This window comes from Pollachius pollachius, assembly GCF_949987615.1.
Source record: "Pollachius pollachius genome assembly, chromosome: 4".
In the NCBI taxonomy this organism is placed as follows: Eukaryota; Metazoa; Chordata; class Actinopteri; order Gadiformes; family Gadidae; genus Pollachius; species Pollachius pollachius.
In genome coordinates this window covers 33,963,234-33,988,659 of record NC_136937.1, presented here as the reverse complement: position 1 = coordinate 33,988,659, position 25,426 = coordinate 33,963,234, and the positions used below count along the sequence as shown (strand labels likewise).

Here is a 25,426-nt window from a genome sequence, read left to right as displayed (position 1 = left end):
CTTGTATTCATCAGTATCTGATCAGTCTGATAACAACCAACTTGTCTCTTTCATCGTCTGTTTGAAACTCCTACCTCTCCTCTCTGGAGGGACGTCCATCTTTAAATTGAGGAGGTCTATCCATAGACCGGTCACCCTTCATGGAGACACAGCTGGGTCCAGGGGAGTCTGCTCTCTCCTGCTGGACTCTAGAAAAAACAAAAGCATCTGGAATTTAGGATTTATTGATGTTGTTTAAATTGATCATTTATTGCAGGACTATTCAATTACTTTCTCATGAGGGGCAGATTATAAAAATGGAAATATAAGGAAAAGTTATAATGGCATTCAAGCACTTGCATGTTGACATAAAAACATAGCAAATACCCTTGATATTGTGCTGAGAGTGTTTATTCACAATATGTTTGCTAACATAGAAAATAGGGCAGCCAGTTCATACATTCCTGCACAGACTGACATTCAAAGTCGTTTAACCTCTGATTTGTGAAACAGAGCCACAATAGTTTATAGAGAAGACTAGGTCTATGAAAAATATTTATTGCACTTATTGCAGATAATTAGGTGTATACTGTAGGGACTATAGGCCTATGCACACATAGCATAAAGGCTTAGATGCCACTGAATTAACTTGAGCAATCATGCTAATGAATAATTATTCACATGTATTAAAATACGTCTTTCTCTAGGATAAATACAGATTATACAAAGTATAGTGAGGTATAAAAAGTCTGTTGTGCGACTGGATAAAGAAAAATTGATCGAATCGTCCCTTCTGGTGTAAACTATTTCAGACATCACTTCCTTCTCCAAGCTGGGGACAGGAAGTCGGGTTCGACGGCAGAGAGGGGCTGAGGTTGCTAGACCATTCTCTATTGGCACACTCATAGGGAGCGTTCACACCATGTCAAGCACATCACTAAAACAGCCTTATCCCTCCTCTCATTCACCATGTCAACCACATCACTAAAACAGCCTTATCCCTCCTCTCATTCACCATGTCAACCACATCACTAAAACAGCCTTATCCCTCCTCTCATTCACCATGTCAAGCACATCACTAAAACAGCCTTATCCCTCCTCTCATTCACCATGTCAAGCACATCACTAAAACAGCCTTATCCCTCCTCTCATTCACCATGTCAACCACATCACTAAAACAGCCTTATCCCTCCTCTCATTCACCATGTCAACCACATCACTAAAACAGCCTTATCCCTCCTCTCATTCACACCATCTCTGACGGGTCACTGTTTAAATCCTCACCTCTTCTCAATAGACTTATTTCCATCTTTAAAGGGAAGAGTTACATCTATAGAGCAGAGCATAGAGCAGGGGTTGGCAACTGGCGGCCCGCAGGCCATAACTGGACCGCAAGACATAATATCTGGCCCGCCAGATTATTCTGAAGTAATATTAATTAAAAAAAAATATTTTTTAGAATATCGATTATCTATATCTGTTATCTTAAATGTAAAGGGCCGGATACAGTGACTTTGTTTTCTTTAACAGCCGTTTTGGAATTTAAATGTATCAAATCGTGCTACTACTCCCGGAAGGTTAGAGACACACTCGTCACGGTCACGCGTAAGCTGCGAGGGGCTGAGCGGGAGTTAATGGAAACTATGAAATATTAAATGAAACAGAACCCCCCTCTATAGGCCTATATACAACAACCATGGCGACCCAACATTACGTATTTTTGTGTGATACTGCACGCAGAGAAAGGCAGGAGCTGTTGACAAAAGTCCACAAAAGATTTAAGACGCCAAGCTCTGAGACTTTGATGTTTAACGCAAGTAGAGTCTCTGATGAGGCTACTTCGCCTACAGCTCTTCTGACGGTGAGTAGGCTAGGAACGGAGGTTTGTGTGTGTGCGCAGTCAGTCAGCACCCGCCGTGGTGTGGTGTGTGTGTGTGTGTGTGTGTGTGTGTGTGTGTGTGTGTGTGTGTGTGTGTGTGTGCAGTCAGTCAGCACCCGCCGTGGTGTGTATGTGTGTGTGTGTAGTGTTGTGTGAAGTGTTTTAACAATGGTTGGCTGCTTCTTTAGCTGCGCACTACTGCCCTCTCTCCAGCATCAGGCCTTCCTACACTGCCAGGCCGGTTCGGTCGAGGCTTGGCACGCCCGGCGATTCCACCGTCTTATCTCAAGTCGCCTGTGTAAAGCCGAGGGGGTCAAATCCCCCGTTCGTCACGGCGCAGGCTTTCTTGGTTCACTGGAGAAGGCGGGGCTGCGCACGGAGTCTAGACCTCTTTAGAATAATTTGAATATTCCCGTTTTATTTTTATTTTTTATGAATGAAGACACATGCAAGAATGAGTTCACGTCTCAGTGTAGGCTACAAACACGATTAACTATTTACAAGTGCTAAAACGCCAACATATTCTTTATTTTGCTGACCACTTTTTTATCCCAACAAAAGCCTCGTCAGGACAGTTCCTCTGCGTCTCTCTCGTAGATCGCACCATCTTTCAACGTCTTTGTTTAATACGACTGCATCCCCTTCTCTCACATGATCAGCAGCTCGCGGATTTCACTTTCTCTCCAGTTAGAACTGCTCATGATGATATCTCTGCGTTGTGGAGACAGTGCAGCAACACCTCTACCCAAGCCCCCCCCCTGCCCCCCGGAACCACGGAGCCGTCGCATTAACATCAGAATGAAACCCAATAAACAGCCAAAGTGTGTAGGGTCCGGGAGGGTAAATCGGGGTTCTAGCTCAAGCAGGCAATTTACCTCGGGCAGTGTAAACGCGCAGACCGTGCAGCGAAAAAGGCGTGCATGAGACGGCATATGCCAAATATGCCGACAGGAAAGGAGGAGCGGCTTTACGCGTGGCCTTTGCATACAATGAGACCCTTTCTACGGACACTTTTACCTGGCAGACTCCGCTGGAGAACCAGGCTGACAACTGCACAACCTTTTCACTTTATCTTCATATTTAGGGTTAAGACTAAAAGTTATTGTGGGACAAGATCAGCAAATACAGTAATTCAAATACCAACGGGATGTCCCCCGCTCGGCTACATTATGGAAATAACTTATTTTATTTTTTAGCAAATAATCACAATCGCGTTAGCTGTTTATAACGTGATCAGGCATGACATTAACGTGATTAGGGCATATACTTGTTTATACCTACGTCTTTTAAGAGTCATCTAGTGCTTGGTAGGAATATAACTAAGCCAGCTGACGGGCCTGCGTCGCAGTTCCAGATGCACTTTCATTTATCAATTCCTTGAACTAGCCTTTGATAATGTTCTGGCCCGCCACCTACTGGCTGGAAAAAAAACGTAGTTGCCGACCCCTGGCATAGAGTATGATAACATTTAACTGGTCTGTTTTCATCGTCTGATTGAAACTCCTACCTCTCCTCTCTGCAGGGCCGTCCATCTTTAAAGCTAACAGGATGATTCATAGACAGGTCACTCTTCATGGAGACACAGCTGGGTCCAGGGGAGTCTGCTCTCTCCTGCCTCCTTCTGAAAAACAAACATCATCTGGAAGTTAGGATTTGTGGATATCGTTTCATCATCATTTATTGCAGGGCTACCCAACTACTTTCTCATGAATTTCCATTTCAATAATCTTTCTATGATTTTTGAAATATAAATATAAAGGGGAGCTGAAAAATGAAGTTAATATGGCATTCAAGCACTAACACATTGACATAAGAACACACTAAGTATCCTTCATACTGTGCATAGAGTGTTGATTCACAATGCATTTAGCTAACATAGAAAATAGAGCAGTCAGTTTCTACATTTCTACCCAGACCTGTGTTATTCTTCATGGATTATTTGTTTCAATATATCACTTCACCTCCAAAGATCAATTCAAACTGATTCAATAAATGGGGCCGTTTGAAAGGCATTGAACCTTTAAACATTAAACCTGTACAGTCTGCTACAAGTCGTCTTAATATTAATTTCATTCATACGATTGCTGGGTCCAGGGGAGTCTGCTCTCTGCTGCTGCTCTGGGCTTCAACACACACACAGCTTTCACTCAGACTAATGATGGAGTCATGATGTATCACTGCTGAGCTCTGAGATGGACATCAGTCACACACAGAGAGATCCTCTTTTTACCTCTTAGCTTTGCTCCGGAAGTGATGGAAGTGAATGAGGCTACATTTACTTCATGAATTGTTTTGTGTGGCGATTTTTATTTTTTATCTAGGCCTACATGAAATTCTGCATCTATTGTGCCATTTAATTTTTTTTTTCACATTTTTTCCTCGGAAGGGCAACGTGAGTCGAGGAGGGCATATGGCCAGTTGCCCGGGCAACCTGAGCAACCCCCTGTGCACGACCCTGCTTGTCCATGATGTATACATAATGGTGAGCGAGGGTACCAGATTGACAGGTTTAACTTTGTTGGGAATACCTGAACCCTCGCTTTGACTGAATATTTGTATGTCTTCATCAATGGAAGAATTGGGAAAAATGGTTTGTGATATGGAGTGGTCTGCACAAGGGATTAGGGCTGTAACGATACACCAACTCACAATTCGGTTTGTATCATGATTTTTGACCCACGGTTCGATACGTCCCACGATTATTTTAAATTTAAAAAGCCTTTTATTTAAACAACACTTATCTAACAATTAACTTAATGTTGCATTTTATAACAAATAATTTGGAACACTGAACAGATTTGAACAGAAAGAATACTATTAAAGTATAGCAGAATTAAAAAATAAATAACCAAAGATTGCAGTTGGAGGATGCTTGCAGGTAGAAAAAAACCCTCAACTAGTTTTGTGGTTTAGGCTTACGTATCTGAAAATATTAATGTCAAATAAAAAATAGTACTTTGAATAGTTTGGTAGCACTAACACGCGTTCTCGCTAGAAGAAACGGTGCCTATGTATCCTGTCCTTGATAAGGCTTGTTTGCGCTCTGTTTTGATGGTCGACACTAAGCACATTATCTAAAATCGTTTTTTTTTTTTTTTTTTTTTAAATTTTTATTGGGTTTTTTTCTTTTTATAAACACAACAAAAACACCCACAAGGAACAACTGTCTCGTCATGAGTATACATTGCAAATTTTAACAATGAAAATAAGCATAGATTATACAAATATCAAAATATCAAACTTATAACACAAAATAAATAGTTCAAAGAAAGTAATGAGAGAGAAAAAAAAAAAAATATATATATATTAAAAAAAAAAATAGAAAAAAGGGGGGCAGGGGGATTAGTCCTGGGGCAGGGCTGATAATGAGTTAAAGTAAGATATAAAAGTAAATAATAATAAATTTAGTTGAGCAGCCTTTTACCGACAGGGTTATTTTTTCTAATCTAATAAAGAACATAACGTCCTTGAGCCAGACCGATATGGATGGGGGATTGGGAGACTTCCACATTAGCAAGATTCGGCGGAAGGGAAGTGAAGGCTAGCACCTCCGATTGCAAAGAGCCAACACGGAGCCGTTCTGTTGGGGTCCCAAATATAGCAATCAAGGGGTCTGTCCCTATTTGAACCCCAAGAACCACCGACAAAATCACAAGTCAGTCCAAAATTTAAGTAATCTGGGACAGTAAAAAAACATATGGCTAAAGTTACATGAGGAGGCATGGCATCAGTCACATTGGTCCAAAACATTTGGATACATTTTAGACAGTCTAGCTTTGGTGAAATGGACTCTATGTAACACTTTAAACTGAATAAACTGCTGCCTGGCACAAGGAGAAGATGAGCTTGTACTATGCACAGCTTTATCCCACCATTGATCTGTCAGATTTATCCCAAGTTCACTCTCCCAAGCACTTTTGCTTTTGACAGCTGAATCATTTTCCAGAGCCATGGGTTTGTCATGAATCTTAGATATTAGTGATTTCTGTTGGGGTTTTAAGGTCAAAAGGTCTTCCCATGGCTGGTTAATAGAGAGCAAAGGATAAAATGAAAAAAGAGAAGAGGCACAATGCCTAATTTGAAAGTACATAAATAAATGGGATGTAGGTAAATTAAAATCTTTAGACAAGTCTGAGAAAGTAGCAAAAGTGCCGTCTTTATAAAGGTCTCTAAAAACGTTAATGCCTCGATTTTGCCATAAGATGTAGGAGATGTTCCCAACAGATGGGGGAAATAGATGATTGTTCACTATGGGCATCAGAGTGGATGCAGAAGAAAACTTAAAAGAAAACTTAAAATGGCGCCTAAATTGGAACCAAATCCTCAGTGTAGATAGCACAATAGGATTCTTAGTGAAACTAGAAGGGTTAATGGGCAATGAAGATGTGAGTAAAGCCGGTAGTGTAGAGGAGAAACACGACTGGGTCTCAAGCTTACACCATAATAGATCGGGAGATTGAAGCCAATAAGTTAATTTATGTATTTCCGCTGACCAATAATATAGAAGAAAATTTGGTAAGGCAAGACCACCATCAGATGTTAATTTTTGCAGTAGAGACTTTTTTACCCTGGGAGTCTTACCTCCCCACAAGAAGGAAGTAATAGTCTCATCCAATGACTTAAAAAACTTTTTAGGCAAAAATAAAGGAGTGCACTGAAAAAGAAAAAGAAATCTTGGCAAGACATTCATTTTTACCACATTAATCCTACCTATCAATGACAGAGGAGGAGAATTCCACCGCTTGAAATCTAGTCCAAGCTGGGTAACCAAAGGGACATAATTGGCAGAATAGAGAGAAGGCAAGGTGCGGGTCACATTAATCCCTAAATATTTAGACCCAGAGGGGCTGAGCTTAAAAGGAATATCGGACTGTTGGAGTTGTAAAGCTAGGGTGTTTATAGGATAGCATTCACTTTTAAGTAGATTAACTTTATAACCTGAGAAAGAGCCAAATCTCTCCAGTAATGATAAAATTAACATTTTGGAGCATAAAATCAGAAATTGATTTAGACATGGAAGTTTGGTTGAGAGTACGTGGATTAGAGCGGTCCAGTGTTGGATTCATAACACAGTTCAGGTCCCCAGCAAGAATTAAAAGATGGGTGTCTAGGAAAGGCAGGGTGGCAAATAATATATTTGTAAAATCTGGGTTATCAAAATTTGGAGCATAAATGTTTACTAATAAAACCGGATTTTGGTATATAAGGCCTGCAACAATCATATATCTCCCATCCTTATCAGCTATGATCTTAGAAGCGGTAAAATGTACCCTTTTATTAACCAAAATAGCTACCCCTCTAGCTTTCGAATCAAAAGTTGAGTGAAAGACATCACTGACCCATGGACTCTTAAGTCTAACTTGATCCCTATCACGTAAATGCGTTTCTTGTAAGAATACTATGTCGGCATTCAATCTCTTCAAATGAGAAAGTACTTTTGATCGTTTGATGGGGCTATTCAGACCTCTCACATTCCAGCTTAAAAATCTAGTAGTGGATCCATTGTCTGAGTTTGGGCAAGTTGTATTAATCATCTAAAGGTTGCATTTTATCAGGAATGGAGAAGGTAGATGAAAAGAGGAGATCCCCCAGGGCAAAAAACAAAAAAAACAAAAAAAAACACAAGTAATGATACAGAGACATAACACCAGAAACAACCACAACCCCCCCCCCCCCCCCCCCGCACATCAATTGAACCCATCCCCAAACGATGGGAGCAGCAGTGCAGACTCCGACAGGAGCCATCTTCAAAATGAAGCTTTCGACTTATAAGCTAGAACTAACAGATAGAACTCTGCAGAGCATTAACTCTAAACATTGAATATTAAACATAAGGCACTTGAAATAACTATGGTGCATTGGTACAGCAGAACTGAAAATTAGATTGTACAAAAATAAAATAATAAATAAAAATATGCATGTTCCCACAGACTATACATCTAGGAAACGTTTATACATGCATTTACACCCACCCACCAGTTTCTGTGATGGAAAAGAATACAATAAAAATAATAAGGGTAGTGGCATGTGGTTTATATACATTTCTTTTTTAGGGAGAACATATTGGCACACAAACCTAAGTAGGCTAAAAAAAAATATAAATAAAATATAAACAGTACAGCTAGAAAAGTCACCAAACGTACTTAATTGTCCACAAGTGGAGTTGGACAAATATCAAAGTCGTCCAATATAAACAAAAATATTAGGTGACAGCTGGAGGCTTAAAATAGTTATAGGGAAAAAGTCATTTTACAACTCACCAGAACCGGAAAAGGAGGACCGGAGAAAAGGACAGCACGATACGGGACTCTATTTATTCAGTGTTTTAATAAATGTCTTAGCCTCCTCTGGGGAAGTGAAGTCGCGCTGTACACCTGCATAGGTGATGTGAAGTCGTGCAGGAAAGAGGATGCCAAACCTGACTCCATCGATGCCTCGTAGGAGGTGCCGAACCTCGGTGAAGGCTGCGCGAGCCCGGGCCGGCTTGGGGGTATAGTCCGGGAACACGAAGACGGACATGTTGCGCAGAGTAACTCTCCGTTGTAACTCTCTGGCCTTTCGGAGGATCTCGTTGCAGTCAGTATAGTAGTGCAGCCTTGCGACAATGGCGCGGGGGCGGTTGCCCGGTGCGGGCTTTGGCGCCAGAGCGCGGTGTGATCTGTCGATCAGCGGCTCCTTCCCGAGTGAGAAAGCCTCCATCAATAGCTTGGAAACGTTAGCCGCTGATGCCGAGTTAGGGTCGTCCTCCGGGATACCGATGATACGGATGTTCTGGCGGCGCGATCGGGACTCCAAGTCATCACACTTATCCTCCATCTTAGCCGCCTCCTGTGTCAAGTGCTCCACTTTAGGTGTCATCAGTGCATGTGTCATCAGTTTAGGTGTCATCAGTACATGCACGATGTCATCAGTGCATGTAGAGAGGGACAGCTCAACTTCAGCTACGGTGCTCTTCAAGCTAGCAACGTCCTGCCGGACAGCGGACAGACTGGAGGAAAGCTCCGTTTTAAAGGCTAGCAGCTCGGTTTTAATTGAACTGAGGGTCTCAGCCAAGGCTTCCCGGAGCTGTTTTAAACATTGCCGCGACATCGAGGCGAAGAGCAGACAAAAGCTCATTTCTGAGCGAGGTTACGTCCATAGTTTCCGGCGGTAGACTCCGCGGGGGAGGAAATCAGGAGGGGTCGGGGACTGAGGGCGCGCAACAGGCCGCAGGTGAGGCGTAATACTGTTCTTCCCTTTTTTCCCCTTAGGCGACATCAAAGTAGTAGAAAATAAACCAAATGTGTAAATAAAAGTTCACTTAAGCTGCTGGACCGTAGTGGGGGTGAGAAAGGTGCCTTGAAATTGAAAAAATAAATAAATCTGCAGGAGCTCAAGACGACGCGACCTACATCTCGTTTCGCCAAGCCGGAAGCTAAAATCGTTTTCTGGAGCAATATGCATCTGTTTGCATTAACAGCGGAAATTAAGACGGTTGTGCAGGCTGAATTTAGGGTCATTTGGGGGAATTCTCACTACTCCCATGATCCCATGGACCCCATGATGGAGACTCTCACACACACACACACACACACACACACACACACACACACACACACACACACACACACACACACACACACACACACACACACAGGTGTATAAAGTACTTGAAAAAAATAACTAAGTAAAAGTATAAGTACCATAACTGAAAATTACTTTCGTAAAAGTTAAAGTCACCTAAAAAAAATGTACTTGAGTAAAAGTCTTAAAGTAGCTCACATTAAATGTACTTAAGTATCAAAAGTATCTTGTGAAAAAATATACTCAAGTATCAAAAGTACAAGTACAAGTATTTTATAGTACGCATGAAAGGAAGCAAAACAACCCAAAATTATTCTCCCCTTGTTTTTTATTTCACTTTTTCAGGTGAATGAAATGTGGTATAGAATACCACTCAAAAATAAACAATGTCTTTAACATAAGAACCACTTTTTAACTATGTTGGGGGAATCCTCATGAGCTGAGGCACAGTAACACCACACAAACAAACTTTCTGGTTCAAGTGGAGAAGTTGAACTTGCGGTTCATCCTCAGCAGAAGCTGATTTTCAAAAGTGTCAGCCCAAAAAGTGCCGTGCTCTTTTTGGGCTGAAGATGAGACCTGCTATGCTGAACAGCCTTTCGTAAGCTGCAGAAGCAGGCAGAGGTGTGTTGAGTTTGACAGACAACTTGAGAACCACAGGAAACGTCTTGAGAATCTTGATGTTGTCTGTTGAGTAGGCCAGGTACGAATCAAGCTGCTTGGTGGCGCTTGGTGTTTTGTGGGAACTTTTCAGGATGTGGAAGAAGTCTCCCTCATCAGATGAGCCAGATCTAGCCTCTGCTGAAATAGAAGGATCCTCCAACTGCTCCCTGATGTAGTCCAACCCTGAAACACAGGGAGGGTGACACTAGCATTAGTACAGTCACATTTTTATTGGACAAATTTAATTACATTTATGACATTTTCCATAATTCTAAAGGAATAAATAATATTACATTGACAAAAAACACTATCAGAAACAAAAGGCCAAAATTAGCAACAAAAAAAAAGATATAAAGTAGAAAAAAAGTTGTGACAAATTGTGAAAATAACAGATCTACAACCAAGGCAGTGTGAGCTTGCAGGTGGGCTACTCAAATTCTTGAAGGAGAAAAACACAAGTCTTGACTCTGACAATTAGACATCTTAGATATTGGCTCAACCACTATTCAAAATTAGACTGGTGTATGAAATGAGTAATAAAATAATAAAAAAAATGTAGTAAGTGTGCATTAGATTTGTAATTTAATGGATACAATTTAAGTTTATGGATATTTTCTTCCTTTTATTTTCTCCATGTTTTCTTACCGATTTTCAGTGTAGCATCATCTTTGATCCAGGCCGTTTTGAATTTTGGGATGAGAATCGCTGCAGCAACCAATTCAGGGTCTCTTGACATTTCACCAAAACGGTTCTGGATGCCCACTTGAATGGCTTCAACCAGCGGCTTGCAGTGCTTCAGTGCAATCTTTATTTTTTCCAGTTTGCTGCTCAGCAAGGAAATAGTCGGAAGAAGCCATCCCATCTGGACTTCCACTTCTCCTTGGAGGATGTTGATGGACTGGGCAACAGGGCTCATGGTGGTGTAGTACTCTTTTAGGAAAGTGAGCTCAACTGGATGAAACCTGTTAGGGAGAAAACAAACCACTGTTTTACAATTATGCATGAATATTGTACCCAAAAAATAAAATAAAAATAATAAATACATAAATACATAATTCAAACTTACATTGGCACCTTCAATTCTGCACAGATCTCTCTCAAAGCTGGCTCTCCCTTCTCTCTCAGAATCTTGAGGAGCCTTTCCACAGCCATAAACATTGAGTTCCACCTGGTGGCGTTTGGTCGTAGCAGCTGGAAGGAGCAGGCATCTTCCACAGCTTCAGCTGCTTGGCAGGATCTTCCACACTCATTCCACAGCCCATAACACTTGCTGAATGTTGAGCGTTGCAGTTTTTTGTATCCATCGTTGGCTGTTGCTTTTTCAGCATCAACTGTAGACACTAAGTTGAGCAGATGACAAGCACATCGTTGATGTTTCGGAAGCTCAAACTCAAAGCCATCATTCTCAACAAGGATTGAAGTCATGTCAACAAATTCCACTCCCTCCACCTCATTCCCTTCCTCATCCTCTTTCTCTTCTGCTTCATTATTGTTTTTGTCCACACTAAAAACTTGAAAAGCCTTCAGGAAGTTGGAGCCATTATCGGTTGTTGTCCTCACAACTTTGTTCCTGATGCCATATTCAGTATGGATGTCATTGAGTGCGGTGGCCAAAACATCAAAGGTGTGGGAACCTCTTAGCTGTCTGCAAGCTAGGGCTGCTGATCGTCTAGTTAGGTCTGTAGAGTTCACCCAATGAGCAGTCACACCAAGGAAGCTCCTTCTCCTAACTGACCAGCAGTCTGTAGTGGTGGCGATGTGGTCCACTTTACTCATCTCCTCAGTTAACACGTTTTTCATAGACTTTGCTAAATCTTCAATCCTTGATCGCAGGGTGACCCGTGTGATGACTTTGGCAATAGGAAGAAGATCTGTGAGAAGCTCTCTGAAGGCTTCATTCTTGACAGTTGACAATGGCTGGAGATTGTTGACAACATACTTAACAATGGCCCTGTCAACAGCACTCTGAGATATGGATCGGGTAGCCAGCAACGTGGTCTGTTTGAGGGTGGAGGTCCCAGCTTCCGAAGCCCTCTTTCTTTTTTGTGAGGTCAGCTGCTCATATTTCTTTAGATGTTGTGGATGTGCTCTCTACATGAAAAACACAAAATTAAAAGAAATAATATTAGTTCAAATGATACTCAAGACATCATTCAACAGTTACCACAATGACAGGTCTGGATTTCTAACCCCTTTCACCCTGATGTCCCGTTTGTGGGCATGTCCAACATTAATAAAAAAAAAAAAAATGTTGGTCAACTGTCAACTATATTTTATCTTTCAAAAATACCAAATAATTTAAAGCTAAAACATCATACAGGACACTGAGCATGGATATCTAATTGCTGTACAACAAATACAATTTAAAAAAACAAACACAAAGCTATTTTAATGAACAGCATGCCATTTTACTACAGTTCCTATGAACAAACAGGAACATTTTCAATAGCCTATTGCTTAACTTCCAAGTTACAGATTTTGTATGATTTATTAGTGTATTTTTCATTAAAAAAAGTGAAGCACTTGATATTAAAAATGTTTCATGCAGGAGGAAAACTGCCTCGTTCGAGATGCTAACCCTGTTTATTGACACTCCTGCATAACACTTGTGTGCGTGCGTGTGTGTGTGTGTGGCGTAGGTTTATTTGTCCACGACACCACCACACGTGTGATACGGGCAAGTTGCTAACGTTAGCACATAGCGTTAGCAACTTGCTACTAGCACGCAACCATGCTAGCACGTCGTTACGTTAGCAACTTGCCTGTAATGTTAGCTAAAACTATGTTTTACACATTTGTATATCCCTCCTGCCACATGAAATGACATTGCTTACTTAATGCACTTACTTCGATGTGTTTTTTGAGGTTGGACGGGGAGTTTTTGAAGGCCTTTATTTCGTGGCACTTCGGAAGGCATAACATGCACTTCATTCGGTAGGAATTTGCCCCCATCCCGAGGTAGCTGAACATACCTTCCAGGTATGACCACGGGTGTCCGTCGTCGACTTCTGTTGAACGCTGTGCGTCGTCTTCTGTGTCTCCCTCATCCACATGCTCTGCGGCTGCCATGTTTGTAGTGATCTCTCTGCCGCCCCGAGCGGCGCGCGCATCCCGCATTTATACCTTCTTCGCGAGAGTACCGTACGTGGTTCTTCTCGTCCTCTCGGAATCTCATGCAGAGACTATTTTAATTTGTAACGAGTAACGAGGTGGCAAATGTCAAAGTAACGAAGTAAAAGTATATTTTTTAACTTATAAATGTAGTGAAGTAAAAGTAAAAGTCCTGATAAAAAAAAAACCTCAAGTAAAGTACAAATCCTCAAAAAGAATACTTAAGTAGTGTAACGAAGTACATCTACTTCATTACTATACACCTCTGCACACACACACAATCTATTATAAATCCCCTGACTTGTAAACATAAGTATCAGTAGAGTCTGATAACAACCAACTTGTCTGTTTTATCGTCTGATTGAAACTCCTACCTCTCCTCTCTGGAGTGGCGTCCATCTTTAAAGTTAACAAGTAGATCCATAGACCGGTCACTCTTCATGGAGACACAGCTGGGTCCAGCGGAGTCTGCTCTCTCCTGCCTCCTTCTGAAAAACAAACATCATCTGGAGGTTAGGATTTGTGGATATCGTTTCATCATCATTTATTGCAGGGCTACCCAACTACTATCTCATGACTTTCCATTTCAATAATCTTTCTATGATTTTTGAAATATAAATATAAAGGGGAGCTGAAAAATTAAGTTATTATGGCATTTAAGCACTAACATATTGACATAAAAACAGTACCCTTCATACTGTGCATAGAGTGTTGCTTCACAATGCATTTAGCTAACATAGAGAATAGAGTTTCTACATTTCAACCCAGACCTGTGTTATTCTTCATGGATTATTTGTTTCAATATATCACTTCAGCTCCTTAGATCAATTCAAACTGATTCAATAAATGGGGCAGTTTGAAAGACACTGAACCTTTAAACATTAAACCTGTAAAGTCTGCTACAAGTCATCTTAATATTAATTTCATTCATACGATTGCTGGGTCCAGGGGAGTCTGCTCTCTGCTGCTGCTCTGGGATTCAACACACGCACAGCTTTTACTCAGACTAATGATGTAGTCATGATGTATCACTGCTGAGCTCTGAGATGGACATCAGTCACAGACAGAGGGATCCTCTTCTTACCTCTTAGCTTTGCTCCGGGGGCCATGTTCCCCAGACAGAGTGGTCTTAGAGGTAGGACCCCTCTCCTCTCTCTCCTCATCCATAGTAGACTGGAGACCTGGACACAAACACAACTCATCCATCACTTCATTTGCCTTCTGAACTTTAGCTGTTTATTGAGAGAGATTATTGTGACTGCGTCACATTAAAACATTATGGACGTCATAGACCGTCAATATGAACCCCACAACATAACCACACTGCCCTCACTACAGTACAGATGTGTACAGCAGATGAGAACTGAGAGATGAGAATTAAACACCTTGGAGACCGTAACTGTGCTTAAACTACAACACGAAAAAGATATAAAAAAGACTTAAAAAATGCATTGTGGTAAAATTAAAAAAGTAAAGAACGTTAGAATAATTTCTCTACTGGAACAAAGTCTGAATTCTGTCACTTTACTGAACCACAGATCCCATATAAATCAACTGGTGAAGCTCAACACATCGATAGGGTATCCTCTTATGACCAACGAGTCTTTCTCTCCCTCTATGGCCCCAGGTGTGGTTTAAGCCATAGGAATCGAGTCTAGACCCACAGGAACCCCCCTGTGAAAGTGGTACAGTCCAGCATGTATCAGAATTGTAAGATATATACCATTATTTGTGTCTCATAGTAAGACAGCGCTCCCAACTGATAATTATTTCAGGTGGAAATGTTATCTTCCACTTATGCCGTGTTCCATGGCTTTATTCACTTTAACCAAGTATTATCCCCATTGAATATTTCACTTGCACAACAATCTTTCTTTTGGCACAAAGATGACATTATTGCCCTTGCAGTTGTGGAGATATACTCTATTTACTTTGGGTACGTTCTTTCCTGAAAAAAACTTTCCCCTGATATCGAAAATGGTATAGAATATCGATATTTTTCCAGGTATAGTATCGAAGTTAGAAAATCCAGTATCGTGACTGACAACACTACTAGAAACGCGATTGTGATTATTCAGTTAGAGCTACAAGAAACGTGAAAGTTAAAAAATACATCTTTGCTACAACCTCTGACATTTAGTTATGAACATTTGCATAAAATCATGCAGGTCTGCATATAACTGGGCGATAGCTTTAATAGGTTGCAACGGAGGACTGAAATCACTTCACGGCACGATGTGACCGTTCGATAAATAAGTTAACAAAGAGAAGTTTGTTATTTTTTAAACACAACATGTGTGGAAGCAAACATTCAGCTTCAGTCTGAGCTATGATGAGTTTTCTGAGCCCCCCAAAACCAGGCCGGGTGCCTGGCAAAAAGAGGCCCGTTCACGATTCTCATTATAATTTGGGCAAGAGAACATCACATCCGGGCAAATTGAACATGGCCTGTACTTGCCCGATGGGCAAGCGCTTTTAAAACCTAAGTGTCAACCCCTGAACACAGTGTTCAATTCATCACACGGGTCAGAAAAGCAGTGAAACATGAACTAACGTTGTATTCTCTACAGTAAACTCATTATTATATACCAGCAACCTAAAGACGATAAAAACGGTAGTAAACGGTCTTATCTTTTCTTACCTTATCTACTCACCTAATAAAAATGTGTCCCATGCAGTATGAAGTTATACAATTTTAAATGTAAGGGAAGAAACGGAGGTTAAAGCGTTTATAAAACAAGTTAATCAGGTGAAAGGTTTTCAAAGCGGAGAAAGAAAGGCTCCTCGCTGCGACAGAACTTCTGGATGAGGAAGTAACCGAGCTGAAGCGGTTTGACTCACAGAGAGGACGGGCCGGCCCTCTCAGCGCGGGTCACGTGTTTTCTGGGAAACCGAAAGCTACACAGGGGGCGCGCGCACACACACACACACACACACACACACACACACACACACACACACACACACACACACGCACACACACACACACACACACACACACACACACACACAGTGTTAGCAGGTATTCTAACACTGTGGTATATATTTTATATATGTTAGGTATATATGTTAGCTTATTCCTTCTGCCTACCTTGCACAGCGGAATAATAATTCTAAGGCATGAATAGACGATCAGACGGTTATCTCTTCAGTCATCAACTCGTGACATTGTTCATTGAAGAACTGTGCACTGCACAACATGCTGCTCTCCGTGAGAGTCAGGTACATAGAGAGAGGAGGGTAACATCCCCCTTATAAGGTAGTGGCGTCATCACGTGGCTCCAGGACTTATTTGGCGCAACAGCGCCTCCTGCTGAACAAATACAGTTACATGCATTCATACACTTATGCACTCTCAATACACACACACACACACGCACACGCACACACACACAAGCACACACACACACACACACACACACGGATCACTGAGCCAACTGTAAAGGCTGCCTTAATATAGTCAGAATACTGATATATATTAATATAATATGTAATAATAGCCTGGGTATGCTATCAGGACATCACTGCATGTCACCGGGGACCAACACTGTTTAGTGATGTCATTGGATATGCTTATTGCATGTCCTAACATGGAGCTCAGCTCACACAATAAGCTGTTTTATACAACATCTGAAGTTATTTGATTGGACAAGAGGCAATCCATGAGTACTGCTATATAAAGTGTTCTTCAAACAAGTTAATTAGGTGAAAGGTTTTCAAAGTAGAGGCAGAAGGGCTGCTGGCTACGACAGACCGTTAGACTTAAAGAACTGAACCGGTTTGACTCTCACACACACAAGGAGGAAGGCAACCTTCACCCCCAGGGCTGTCCAGCTCCTTAATGCTGCTCACTGACTTATGAACAAGCTGCAATGCACTTTAGAATGGGAGCACTTCATGGAACACTTTTTACTCATGTGTTGTATGTCGTTGCTGCGATGTGTGTTGCTTGATTGTGTAGTGTTTGTGTGTGTGGGCTGCTTGTTTTTGTGAATGTGTCTCTTTTTTAGCTATTGTCATACGCCCCTCACTTTCAATTGGCCCTCGGGGACGAATAAAGGGATTTGAATTGAATTAGTGATGTCATTCGATATGCTTATTGCATGTTGTTACATGGAGCTCATCACACTAACAATAAGCTGTTATAACTTTATATCAGTCAGCTGTTATCCTGCTCTAAACCATCACACTAACAATAGCCTGTTATAACTTTATATCAGTCAGCTGTTATCCTGCTCTAAACCATAACACTAACAATAAGTTGTTATAACTTTATATCAGTCAGCTGTTATCCTGCTCTAAACCATCACACTAACAATAACCTGTTATAACTTCAGTCAGCTGTTATCCTGCTCTAAACCATCACACTAACAATAACCTGTTATAGCTTTCTATAAGGTTAGATCGATATTAAAATGTCCCATCACTACATAAGGTCTGTAGCCTTCTGTAACAGTCATCAGTGTGTTGGAAAACCGGGGTTGAAAAGACCACAGCTGGTGAAACAGGCTGACTTAATAATTATGTATCTTATTATATTATATCAACATCTCCTGACCATATAAATGGTCTTTAACCAAACCATTGCTGTAATTTCATGAACACAAAAGCATTGTAATAAGCCATAGTATGTTTAGTGAAACACAGAAGGCAACGTTTGGTATTTCCAGAATGAAGACTGTTAAACCCAACCAATATTACTAATAGATTTACACACTCAACCTTAATAAGTAGAAGTACTAATGTCTGCTGAAACTCATGACAGCTGTCTTAATGTAGCCACATCAATATTGTCAGCTGATCATCGGTGTCTCTCAGAACTTCTGTTGACATGTGAATACTGATGCAGGAAGATTTACATGACATGGGCTATATTGTTCTGATGGTAAATGCTGGTTATTCCTGAATGCAATGTCTTGACCTCAGGGGAAAACTCTACTCCAAGAGACCAGCCGAACCTAAACTAAAACCTCGCTCCTCGAACCCCTTTCTCCCAAGATCAACGCAACGAGCTGCACTTTATATTTCTCATTGATTTTCTGATTTTTCATTTAATGAACTAACTTGAAACTTTTCTCTCTGCCAGTGATGTCGGGTCAAACTCAACGCTGATTGGTTATCGCGGCTAAGCGTCATGCATAGGAGCTTGACGTTCAATTTTTTTAACTCCGCGATTAGGTGCGATGGGCGAACAAGACACCGACGCACAGCGGAGGGTTCTTGCTTCGCCCTGAAGGGGCTTATTTTCTTCTTACTTGCCAAAACGAAAAAATAACTTCACTTGGTGTTTCTTTAAAAAATTTATTCGTTACCAGCATAGTGTTGATCAGCAGAGAAATAGTCTGCCAAAGACGTTGACGTCGCTTAGCAACCGAAGACGCTGTGGTTGACAAGTTACCGGACTACTACATGCCAGTGAACGGAGCGTTCCACGGCATTGGGAAGACCCGTGTAATAATATATATATAATATTATATATATAATATTATAATATATTATATATTATATATTAATATTATAATATAATATTTCTGTTTATGGCATCGATTTCTCCTCAGATATGGCCAATAAAGCAATGATTTAAAAAAAAAACACAAATGGTCGATCAAAGGCCCGGCCCGACCCGGCTCGAGGATAGTGGTGGGAAATATCGGCCCGACCCGGCCCGCGGGTCGGCCCGGGTTCGGGCTCGGGCTCGAGCAGAGAATCTAAACTCAACATCCTCCGTAGGCGCTCACAGCTGGGGGAGTTTCACCACCTCCTCATCGTTTCAGCACCCAGTGAAAGGTTGACTTGGTCGTCCATGTTCTTTCTGCTTCTGTGAATCCTCCGTCACTCTGCCAGTGACATCGGGTCAAGCTCAACGCTGATTGGCTATCGCGGCTAAGCGTCACGCGTAGGAGCCCAACACACCTACACACTATTTCAGGGGGAATAGCAGGCGGCACGGGGGGTTCCACCTGAGGCGCAGCCGGGGACCTAGGACTGTCGTCGTCAGATACGTCATCGTAGCTGGTGGACCGAAAGGCATCATGGCAGGTGACAGGGACTTTGTAACAGTCCGTCGACTTGACTCGATAGGTGAAGTTCCTAAGTTGTGATCCGGCGAACTTGCGCAGACCACACCAGAGACCCTCGTTGGAAACGACGAGATATCGGTCGCGGCTGCATGCTTTGTTGCGGTCAGTGCGAATGTAAACTAGATCGCCAACCTCGATTGGAGAGGGGACCAAGGTCCTCCCATGAGGGGCCTTAGATTTCTCACTGTGGGCGTGATTCTTGCTCCGCACATCGTGTTGTCTGCGTATAAGCTCCTCATCAGCTAGGGGCAACTGAGTGCAGGTGAACTGGTCTCTCTGTGTCCACATTTCCCGGGCAGACAGGCCACATGGACGGAGTCTGGAGTTCAAGCAAGCGGTCGCTATGGCCAAGAGTCTCGCTGATATAGGACCACCCCGTGGCAGCTGCCGGAGCAGTTCCTCCTCTAACTCCTGCACTGCCTTCTCTGCGACAGGGTTTTTATTAAGGTTCTTCGCTCGCCCCAGCTCCAGTGAAATTCTGTGCTGGGCAAGGAGCGAGTCGGTGACCAGGGCCCTAAAGGCAGGGGCTGGGTCTGTCTGGATCACGGCAAATGGACCATCTAGGGGGCGCAATTCCACACATAGCCTGATGAGTCCATCCCGCAGGGTCTGGCTACACTCATCCTCCACGAGCATGGCCACTGTAAAGGATGTCACACACTCACGTACCACTAGCACTAACTGACGTGCTCGCTTCATGACGTCAGCGGCGAAGGTAATGCCGACAGCAGCTGGGGGATCAGACGATGACTGTTCCACAATGACCTGGGGGGTGTGACGAAGGGCAGCACAGGAATGACAGCCATCAGTAACCCGGCTGACAGACTTGTCGAGGTCAAGGGCAAAGAAGTATCTCCCTACTGTCTTCCTGAGCTGATTCGCCGTTGGGTGACTAAGCTGCAAGTGTAAAGCGGTCACCAGGCCATCCAGAACCTGTCTGGGGACAATGATGCACTCCCTCGATGGGGAGAGAGGCTCATCACGTTTCACGATGAGCACGCCATCACTGGCTATGGACGCTATGCTAAGGTATCTTTTGATGTCCTTGATTTTGGTCATCTTCTTAGACGGCCGTGTCCCTTGAGTGAGATGAGCATGGGTGCGACGCAGATCAGAGCATTCAGACTGTAGGGACCGCCATGCTGTCCTGCTCGTGAACGGAAGTCTTGCGCGACCAGCCAGGATATCATCACTGGACAGCAAGCGCACGACTGAGTCCTGAGTCCGTTGCACAAAGCTGCACACTTGGCACGCCATGTCAGTGCAGTCAGGAGGGTTACGGCTGGCAAAGTCAGATGGGAGAATGGCAGCGGCAGCCACATGTCGGACCGATACTTGGAACCTGCTTGCCGTGCAGAGGGATGTAGACACACGGGGACTAGCAGAGAACTCACCCCTGCAAAGCTTCTCATAGGCTTGCACACATGGTTTGCTGTCGGTCAGGACACAGGCCCTGTGCGATGACTGAATGATGTAGGGACCAAAGTGTTTGACAGCCGCAGCAATGGCAAGAGCCTCCACCTCACAGGGCAGCCATGTTAATTGATGGTTACGTAACTTAGCGCTGAAAAACCAGCAAGGGCAAGCTTTTTGTTGCGCATTATGTATAGGGTAGCGGCTATGCCAGGTCTCCTAACGGCGCCATCAGACACAATCCATAGCTGATCATCTGGACGTGGCAGCGTGACTGAGCGGCTGGAGGAGAGGCACTTCTTAACTTTACTGAAGGCACAGTGTATTTTTTCAGTCTAAGTAATGTTCTCCTGTGACGTCTTCCCTGCGATAGCATCGTCCAGAGGAGCAAGGAGGGCAGAGCAGTGTCGGATCACACGGGCCATTACCTTAACCGCTCCAATGAAAGACTTCATGCCTCCTACTGTCTTCGGAGGCTCACAAGCAGCAAGTGTGGACACTCGATGGGGGCTTGGCTGAAGCTTACCCTGGGACCACACCCACCCCAGCACGTTTGTAGAGTGAGGGTTAATGACAGTCTTTGACGCCGAAAGGCGCAGGTTGCAGCGTCTCAGAGCATGTAGGACCGAGGACCAGTTATTCATCAGCTCCTCTGGGGAGTTGCCGCCACAATACAAATCATCAGCGAGCTTCGCCACCACACCGGCTTGAAGCAGATCACCCAGCACACGGCACATGAGTTCTTCGAGGGCCGTCTCTGATCCAGGCATGCCCATAGCCGAGCGTGCATAGACACGGACTCCTCGGAAGGGAGTGACAACGCCACAGTATTTCATGGATTCGTGCGACAGTGGTATTTGGTAGAAGGCATTTGTCAAATCAGTCGCTATCAGGTGTCTCCACTGAGCAATTTGACGCATGGTGCTGTCCACATCAGGCATTAGAGATGGCTGGGGTTTTGAATATCGGCCAACATCAGCAAAAGCAGTCACCAGACGATAACCGCCACTCTGTTTCCTGACTAGGAAGGAAGGGTTGAGATATTCCACTGACACACCTACATCCTCTGGGCGTCGGAAGACCCCCAGACTCTCCAGCTCATCGAACTTCTGTTGCAACTCGGTAAGTTTGTCTCTGCCATATAAGGGTAAGCGGCCTTTGCGTTGTGGAGGCTCAACCGGACCCATGTTCACTTTGGATTTGAATGGGCCTACAGCGCCATTGTAACCCGAGATAGCAGGGTTGAAAACCTCATCATGTTCGTCCAGCAAGGTATGAAACCTATCTTTAAAGCCGGGAGGGAGTAGGTTGTCTGGATCCCCTTGGATGCCCCGGGAGTGTTTAACACCTGTAGTCAGCACAGGGAGGTGTCTGACTATGGGCGTGATAGTGTAAGAGTCCGGTGCTGGGTGTGGTGTGGACGGTGGTGAGAGGGGATCCACTTGGCAGAAGTGCTGGTGGCGCTTCAAGACATGAGGCTCACACGAGAGGTTCGGGATGCGGACCCCTCCTGCAACGCTTGATATCACTCCAGGGTGAGGCCAGGCATGTGACATTTCACACTTGCGCGCACTGTGCGCATCCAGGCGGGGTTCCAAGACATATGCCGAATCGGACGGATGGTGGGAGGCATATCTCCACAAACTCACCCGGCCAAATGGTGGTTGAAGTGGGAGGGGCACGCAACAGTATGGTGCGGCGGACAGCGTTCCTGGTGAGTTGGGTGTCAGCGGAGCCCTAGGGGAATGCTGTACCATCGGCTACGGTGACCAGTCTTTTAGCAGGACGCACAGAAATGTCATTTGAGGACATGAGGGGGGTGCCTGCCAGTATGTCCACATCCAAGTGTTCAAATACGAGGCCGTCAAAGTGGAATTCATTTGAGTCACGACAAAACGCGAGGCGGGTCTCTCCTACCACCTTCATGGGAGAGGAACCGTCGGCCTGGTGAGCCGACTGGGAGCTCGGGGTCACAAGAGCACCAAGGCGGCGTGCCGCTGACAGTCTTATCATGTTGCACGTAGCACCAGTGTCAAGAATAATGCGTGCATGGTGGTGTTTACAGAGGTGTCGATGTATGGAGATTGCCGAACTTGTACAGCGCGAGCAGTGTGGGGCTGTGTCGGCTCAGGGCACTCGTGAGGAAGTGGCTCATCAGGATACTCATGGTACACGGCTGTGTCGTCAGGATCCTTGTCAAGCACAGAGACAATCTGTCTTGCCTTCAGCATGAATCTACGGTCCTGTTCGGGCAAGTACTTGCATGCGCTGAGGAAGTGTGTGTTGCCCTGGCGGCCTGCTTGTTTGCAGAGAGGGCATGATTTCTCATGGGGGCTCATTCTCATCGGCATTCTAGGGGAAGCACCGAATGGGGGCTTGCGTGGCAATGAGCTACTGTATGTGCGGCTAGTGGCAGCCGCACGCATGATTTTGGCATCGTCAGCTGTGCGGATTTCATTCAGGAGGGAGTCAAGAGCTCGGGAAATCTCTGGTTTGATAGAAGCCAATGTACGTGTGCGTAATGCAGTGCCGTAGCGTTGTTTGATAAGTTTGGGTAAGCCAGTATGAATTAAGCGTAGCCATGTCACAACTACAAAGTTCTCAAGGGATGGGGACAGCTCTTCATCCTCAGCTAGAGTTTCGCCATGGTGAGTCAACACACGAGCTTTGAGGAGGCTATCCTCTGTAAATGCCATAAGGCGCTGATATAGATCTTCAGGTCGCTCGTCAGTTTCTAAGTGAATGTCCACAAAATCAATTAGCTGAGCGCCAGTTGTCTGGAAACCGTAATGTAGTCGAATGGCTTGCCAGATACCATCTATTGATGTGGAATTTCGAACAATGGTGTTACGTGAAATCACAGGGCAATAGTTAGCAATCTGACCTAGCATCAGTTCTAAATGGCTCACTTTCTGTTGAGCAGTTCGCCTGCGAGCTTCAGCAATTTGCTCACCATTGTCCCGGAATCCTCTGAGAACGGCAGTTCTACTCTTCTTAGCCCACGTCGCCCCCTCGACGAGAAGTGGAGCAAACAATGGGTCCAAAGAGAGTGTGTATAGTAGGTTTTGCTTCCAGTTTTCAAAAGAATTCAGAGTCTCTTGTTTGGAGACTCTGCACCACTGTTTAGGTGCACGGTTGTTAGTCGCCATTACGCAGATGGAGAGGATCTCAAACAACCTTCTCGGTTGATGACTTGTTCGTCGGAGTTGGAGATGTTTCAATTGTGAGGCTGGGTTCAGTGAATTTGCGCTGCCACCACGCCAGTAGTTAGGAAAAACTCACAACCGAGAGTATAGTAGTCTAACATAACTTTACTGAGGATCCACACAGGGGAGCGGGGAGCGCGCACGGAGACAGGCAGGAAAACAACAAAAAAAAGGAAAGGCAGGCGACGGCGCATGCGCCGATGAGGGTTAAACAATAACAAGCCAGCGGACTGGTGCTAGGCAATAGGAAAGCAACCTGAAGGATAGCGGGGCGGCGGCGCTAGGCAATAGGACAGCGACCTGAAGGATAGCGGGGCGGCGTGCCGCCGAGCGCTTCTCAATACGCAGTAGGCCAATTACATTACAATATTTCATGGACGCAAGTCAAGACACTCAGTCTTTATCTTTAGCCTACATGACAAAACACACACGATAATCCGATATATCGTATTCGTATCATACGGAACACTGACATAGGGGGATGCATTGGCTAAAGTTGTTTGGATGCACGTTGTCTTATAACAAGGAGAGGCAAGGTTGTGCATTACAATGCAAACACAACAATAATTTGCACTTATCTGGCGCACTTAGAAGAGCAATCAACTGAATAAAATTCAGGTGTATAGTCGGAGACTGGCACGCAATCAGTGCACTTGCAAATGAGAGCCTGCAGTAAGTACCGATTGTGTGACATTTTTTAACCTTCCATCTACGACTACAGCAAATAAGATCATAATTGTATTATGCACGCGTGGAGATACACTTAGTAGGGCATCTGATGGATGCGTTACCTGGAGCGTTGTGGCCCCCTGAGGTAAGTGTTGTGACTTTAATACTGGGCAGGCGTGGACTCAGGTATGTGCTCTGATTGGCTAAGCATGGTGCTGAACTCCCGCCTCCTGGATACCTGTATGTGTACTCTGCGCTAATCCCTTGGGGCTATGTGTTGGCATTGCAACATAGTTTATGGCTTGGTGCTGATCTCTTGTGGCTATAAGCGGGAATTACACTTGTTCTTGTGGCCTTGAGCGTCTGGGTTTCTCGAACACTTGGGCCGCTCGTATCTCTAGAATTGATACATGATGGATGGCTTCCTGTATGAGCTGGACGCCTCCCTAGGCTCAGGATCCCTCCCTATGATGAGAAAGAAGCCTCTCTAATTGGTTTCTCGAATACCTGGGCGCCTCCCTGGGGTCAGGATCCCACCCTTTTGTGAGAAAGAAGCTTCTCTAATCGCCATGGACATATGTGGACTGTTGGTATAAATGTGTGAATTGTGTCACAATATATATTCAAGTCAAGTTCTCTCCCTTTTTTGTGCATTCTCCACTTAAAATAGATAGGTGTATCCACTCAGTGTTCCTACTGGGTTTCACTCAATAAACAAACTGTTTCCTCTTTATTTTATTTTATTGATGTCTCCATTGATGGTCAGTTGCTGGGTTAATACTCTTTTGGATGTAGTTCTCTCGAACTTTAGTTGTTCAACTGATTTTTCAGCTGCTTCATCAGCCATGATTATGTCTTGCTAC

At 43.9% G+C, this 25,426-nt stretch overlaps 2 protein-coding genes across 16 annotated transcripts in view; both read right to left on the bottom strand.

Annotated features, from left to right (window-relative positions):
* The window catches only part of LOC307074772 (NACHT, LRR and PYD domains-containing protein 3-like), a 408,596-nt gene that overhangs the window by 310,899 nt on the left and 72,271 nt on the right, over positions 1–25,426 (bottom strand). For 8 of the 15 annotated variants that reach the window (XM_079735103.1, XM_079735100.1, XM_079735092.1 and 5 more), the window contains 2 exons: positions 3,366–3,479; positions 75–188 (listed from right to left, as the gene is read on the bottom strand). The exons of 1 other annotated variant lie outside the window; for it this stretch is intronic. In XM_079735103.1, the coding sequence (XP_079591229.1) occupies positions 75–188; positions 3,366–3,479 (228 nt within the window). Of the gene's footprint in view, positions 1–74; positions 189–3,365; positions 3,480–13,563; positions 13,684–14,279; positions 14,377–15,836; positions 16,009–16,036; positions 16,094–16,286; positions 16,408–25,426 lie in introns of those variants that run through there. 6 more of the 15 variants (XM_079735095.1, XM_079735094.1, XM_079735093.1 and 3 more) reach the window with 6 other exon arrangements.
* Positions 9,774–13,153, bottom strand: LOC307075091 (zinc finger BED domain-containing protein 4-like; the record flags this gene model as incomplete). Its single annotated transcript, XM_079735596.1, has 4 exons — positions 9,774–10,267; positions 10,730–11,046; positions 11,151–12,175; positions 12,932–13,153. 4 exons carry the CDS (start codon positions 13,151–13,153, stop codon positions 9,957–9,959), a joined length of 1,875 nt encoding a protein of 624 aa, XP_079591722.1. The 3' UTR covers positions 9,774–9,956.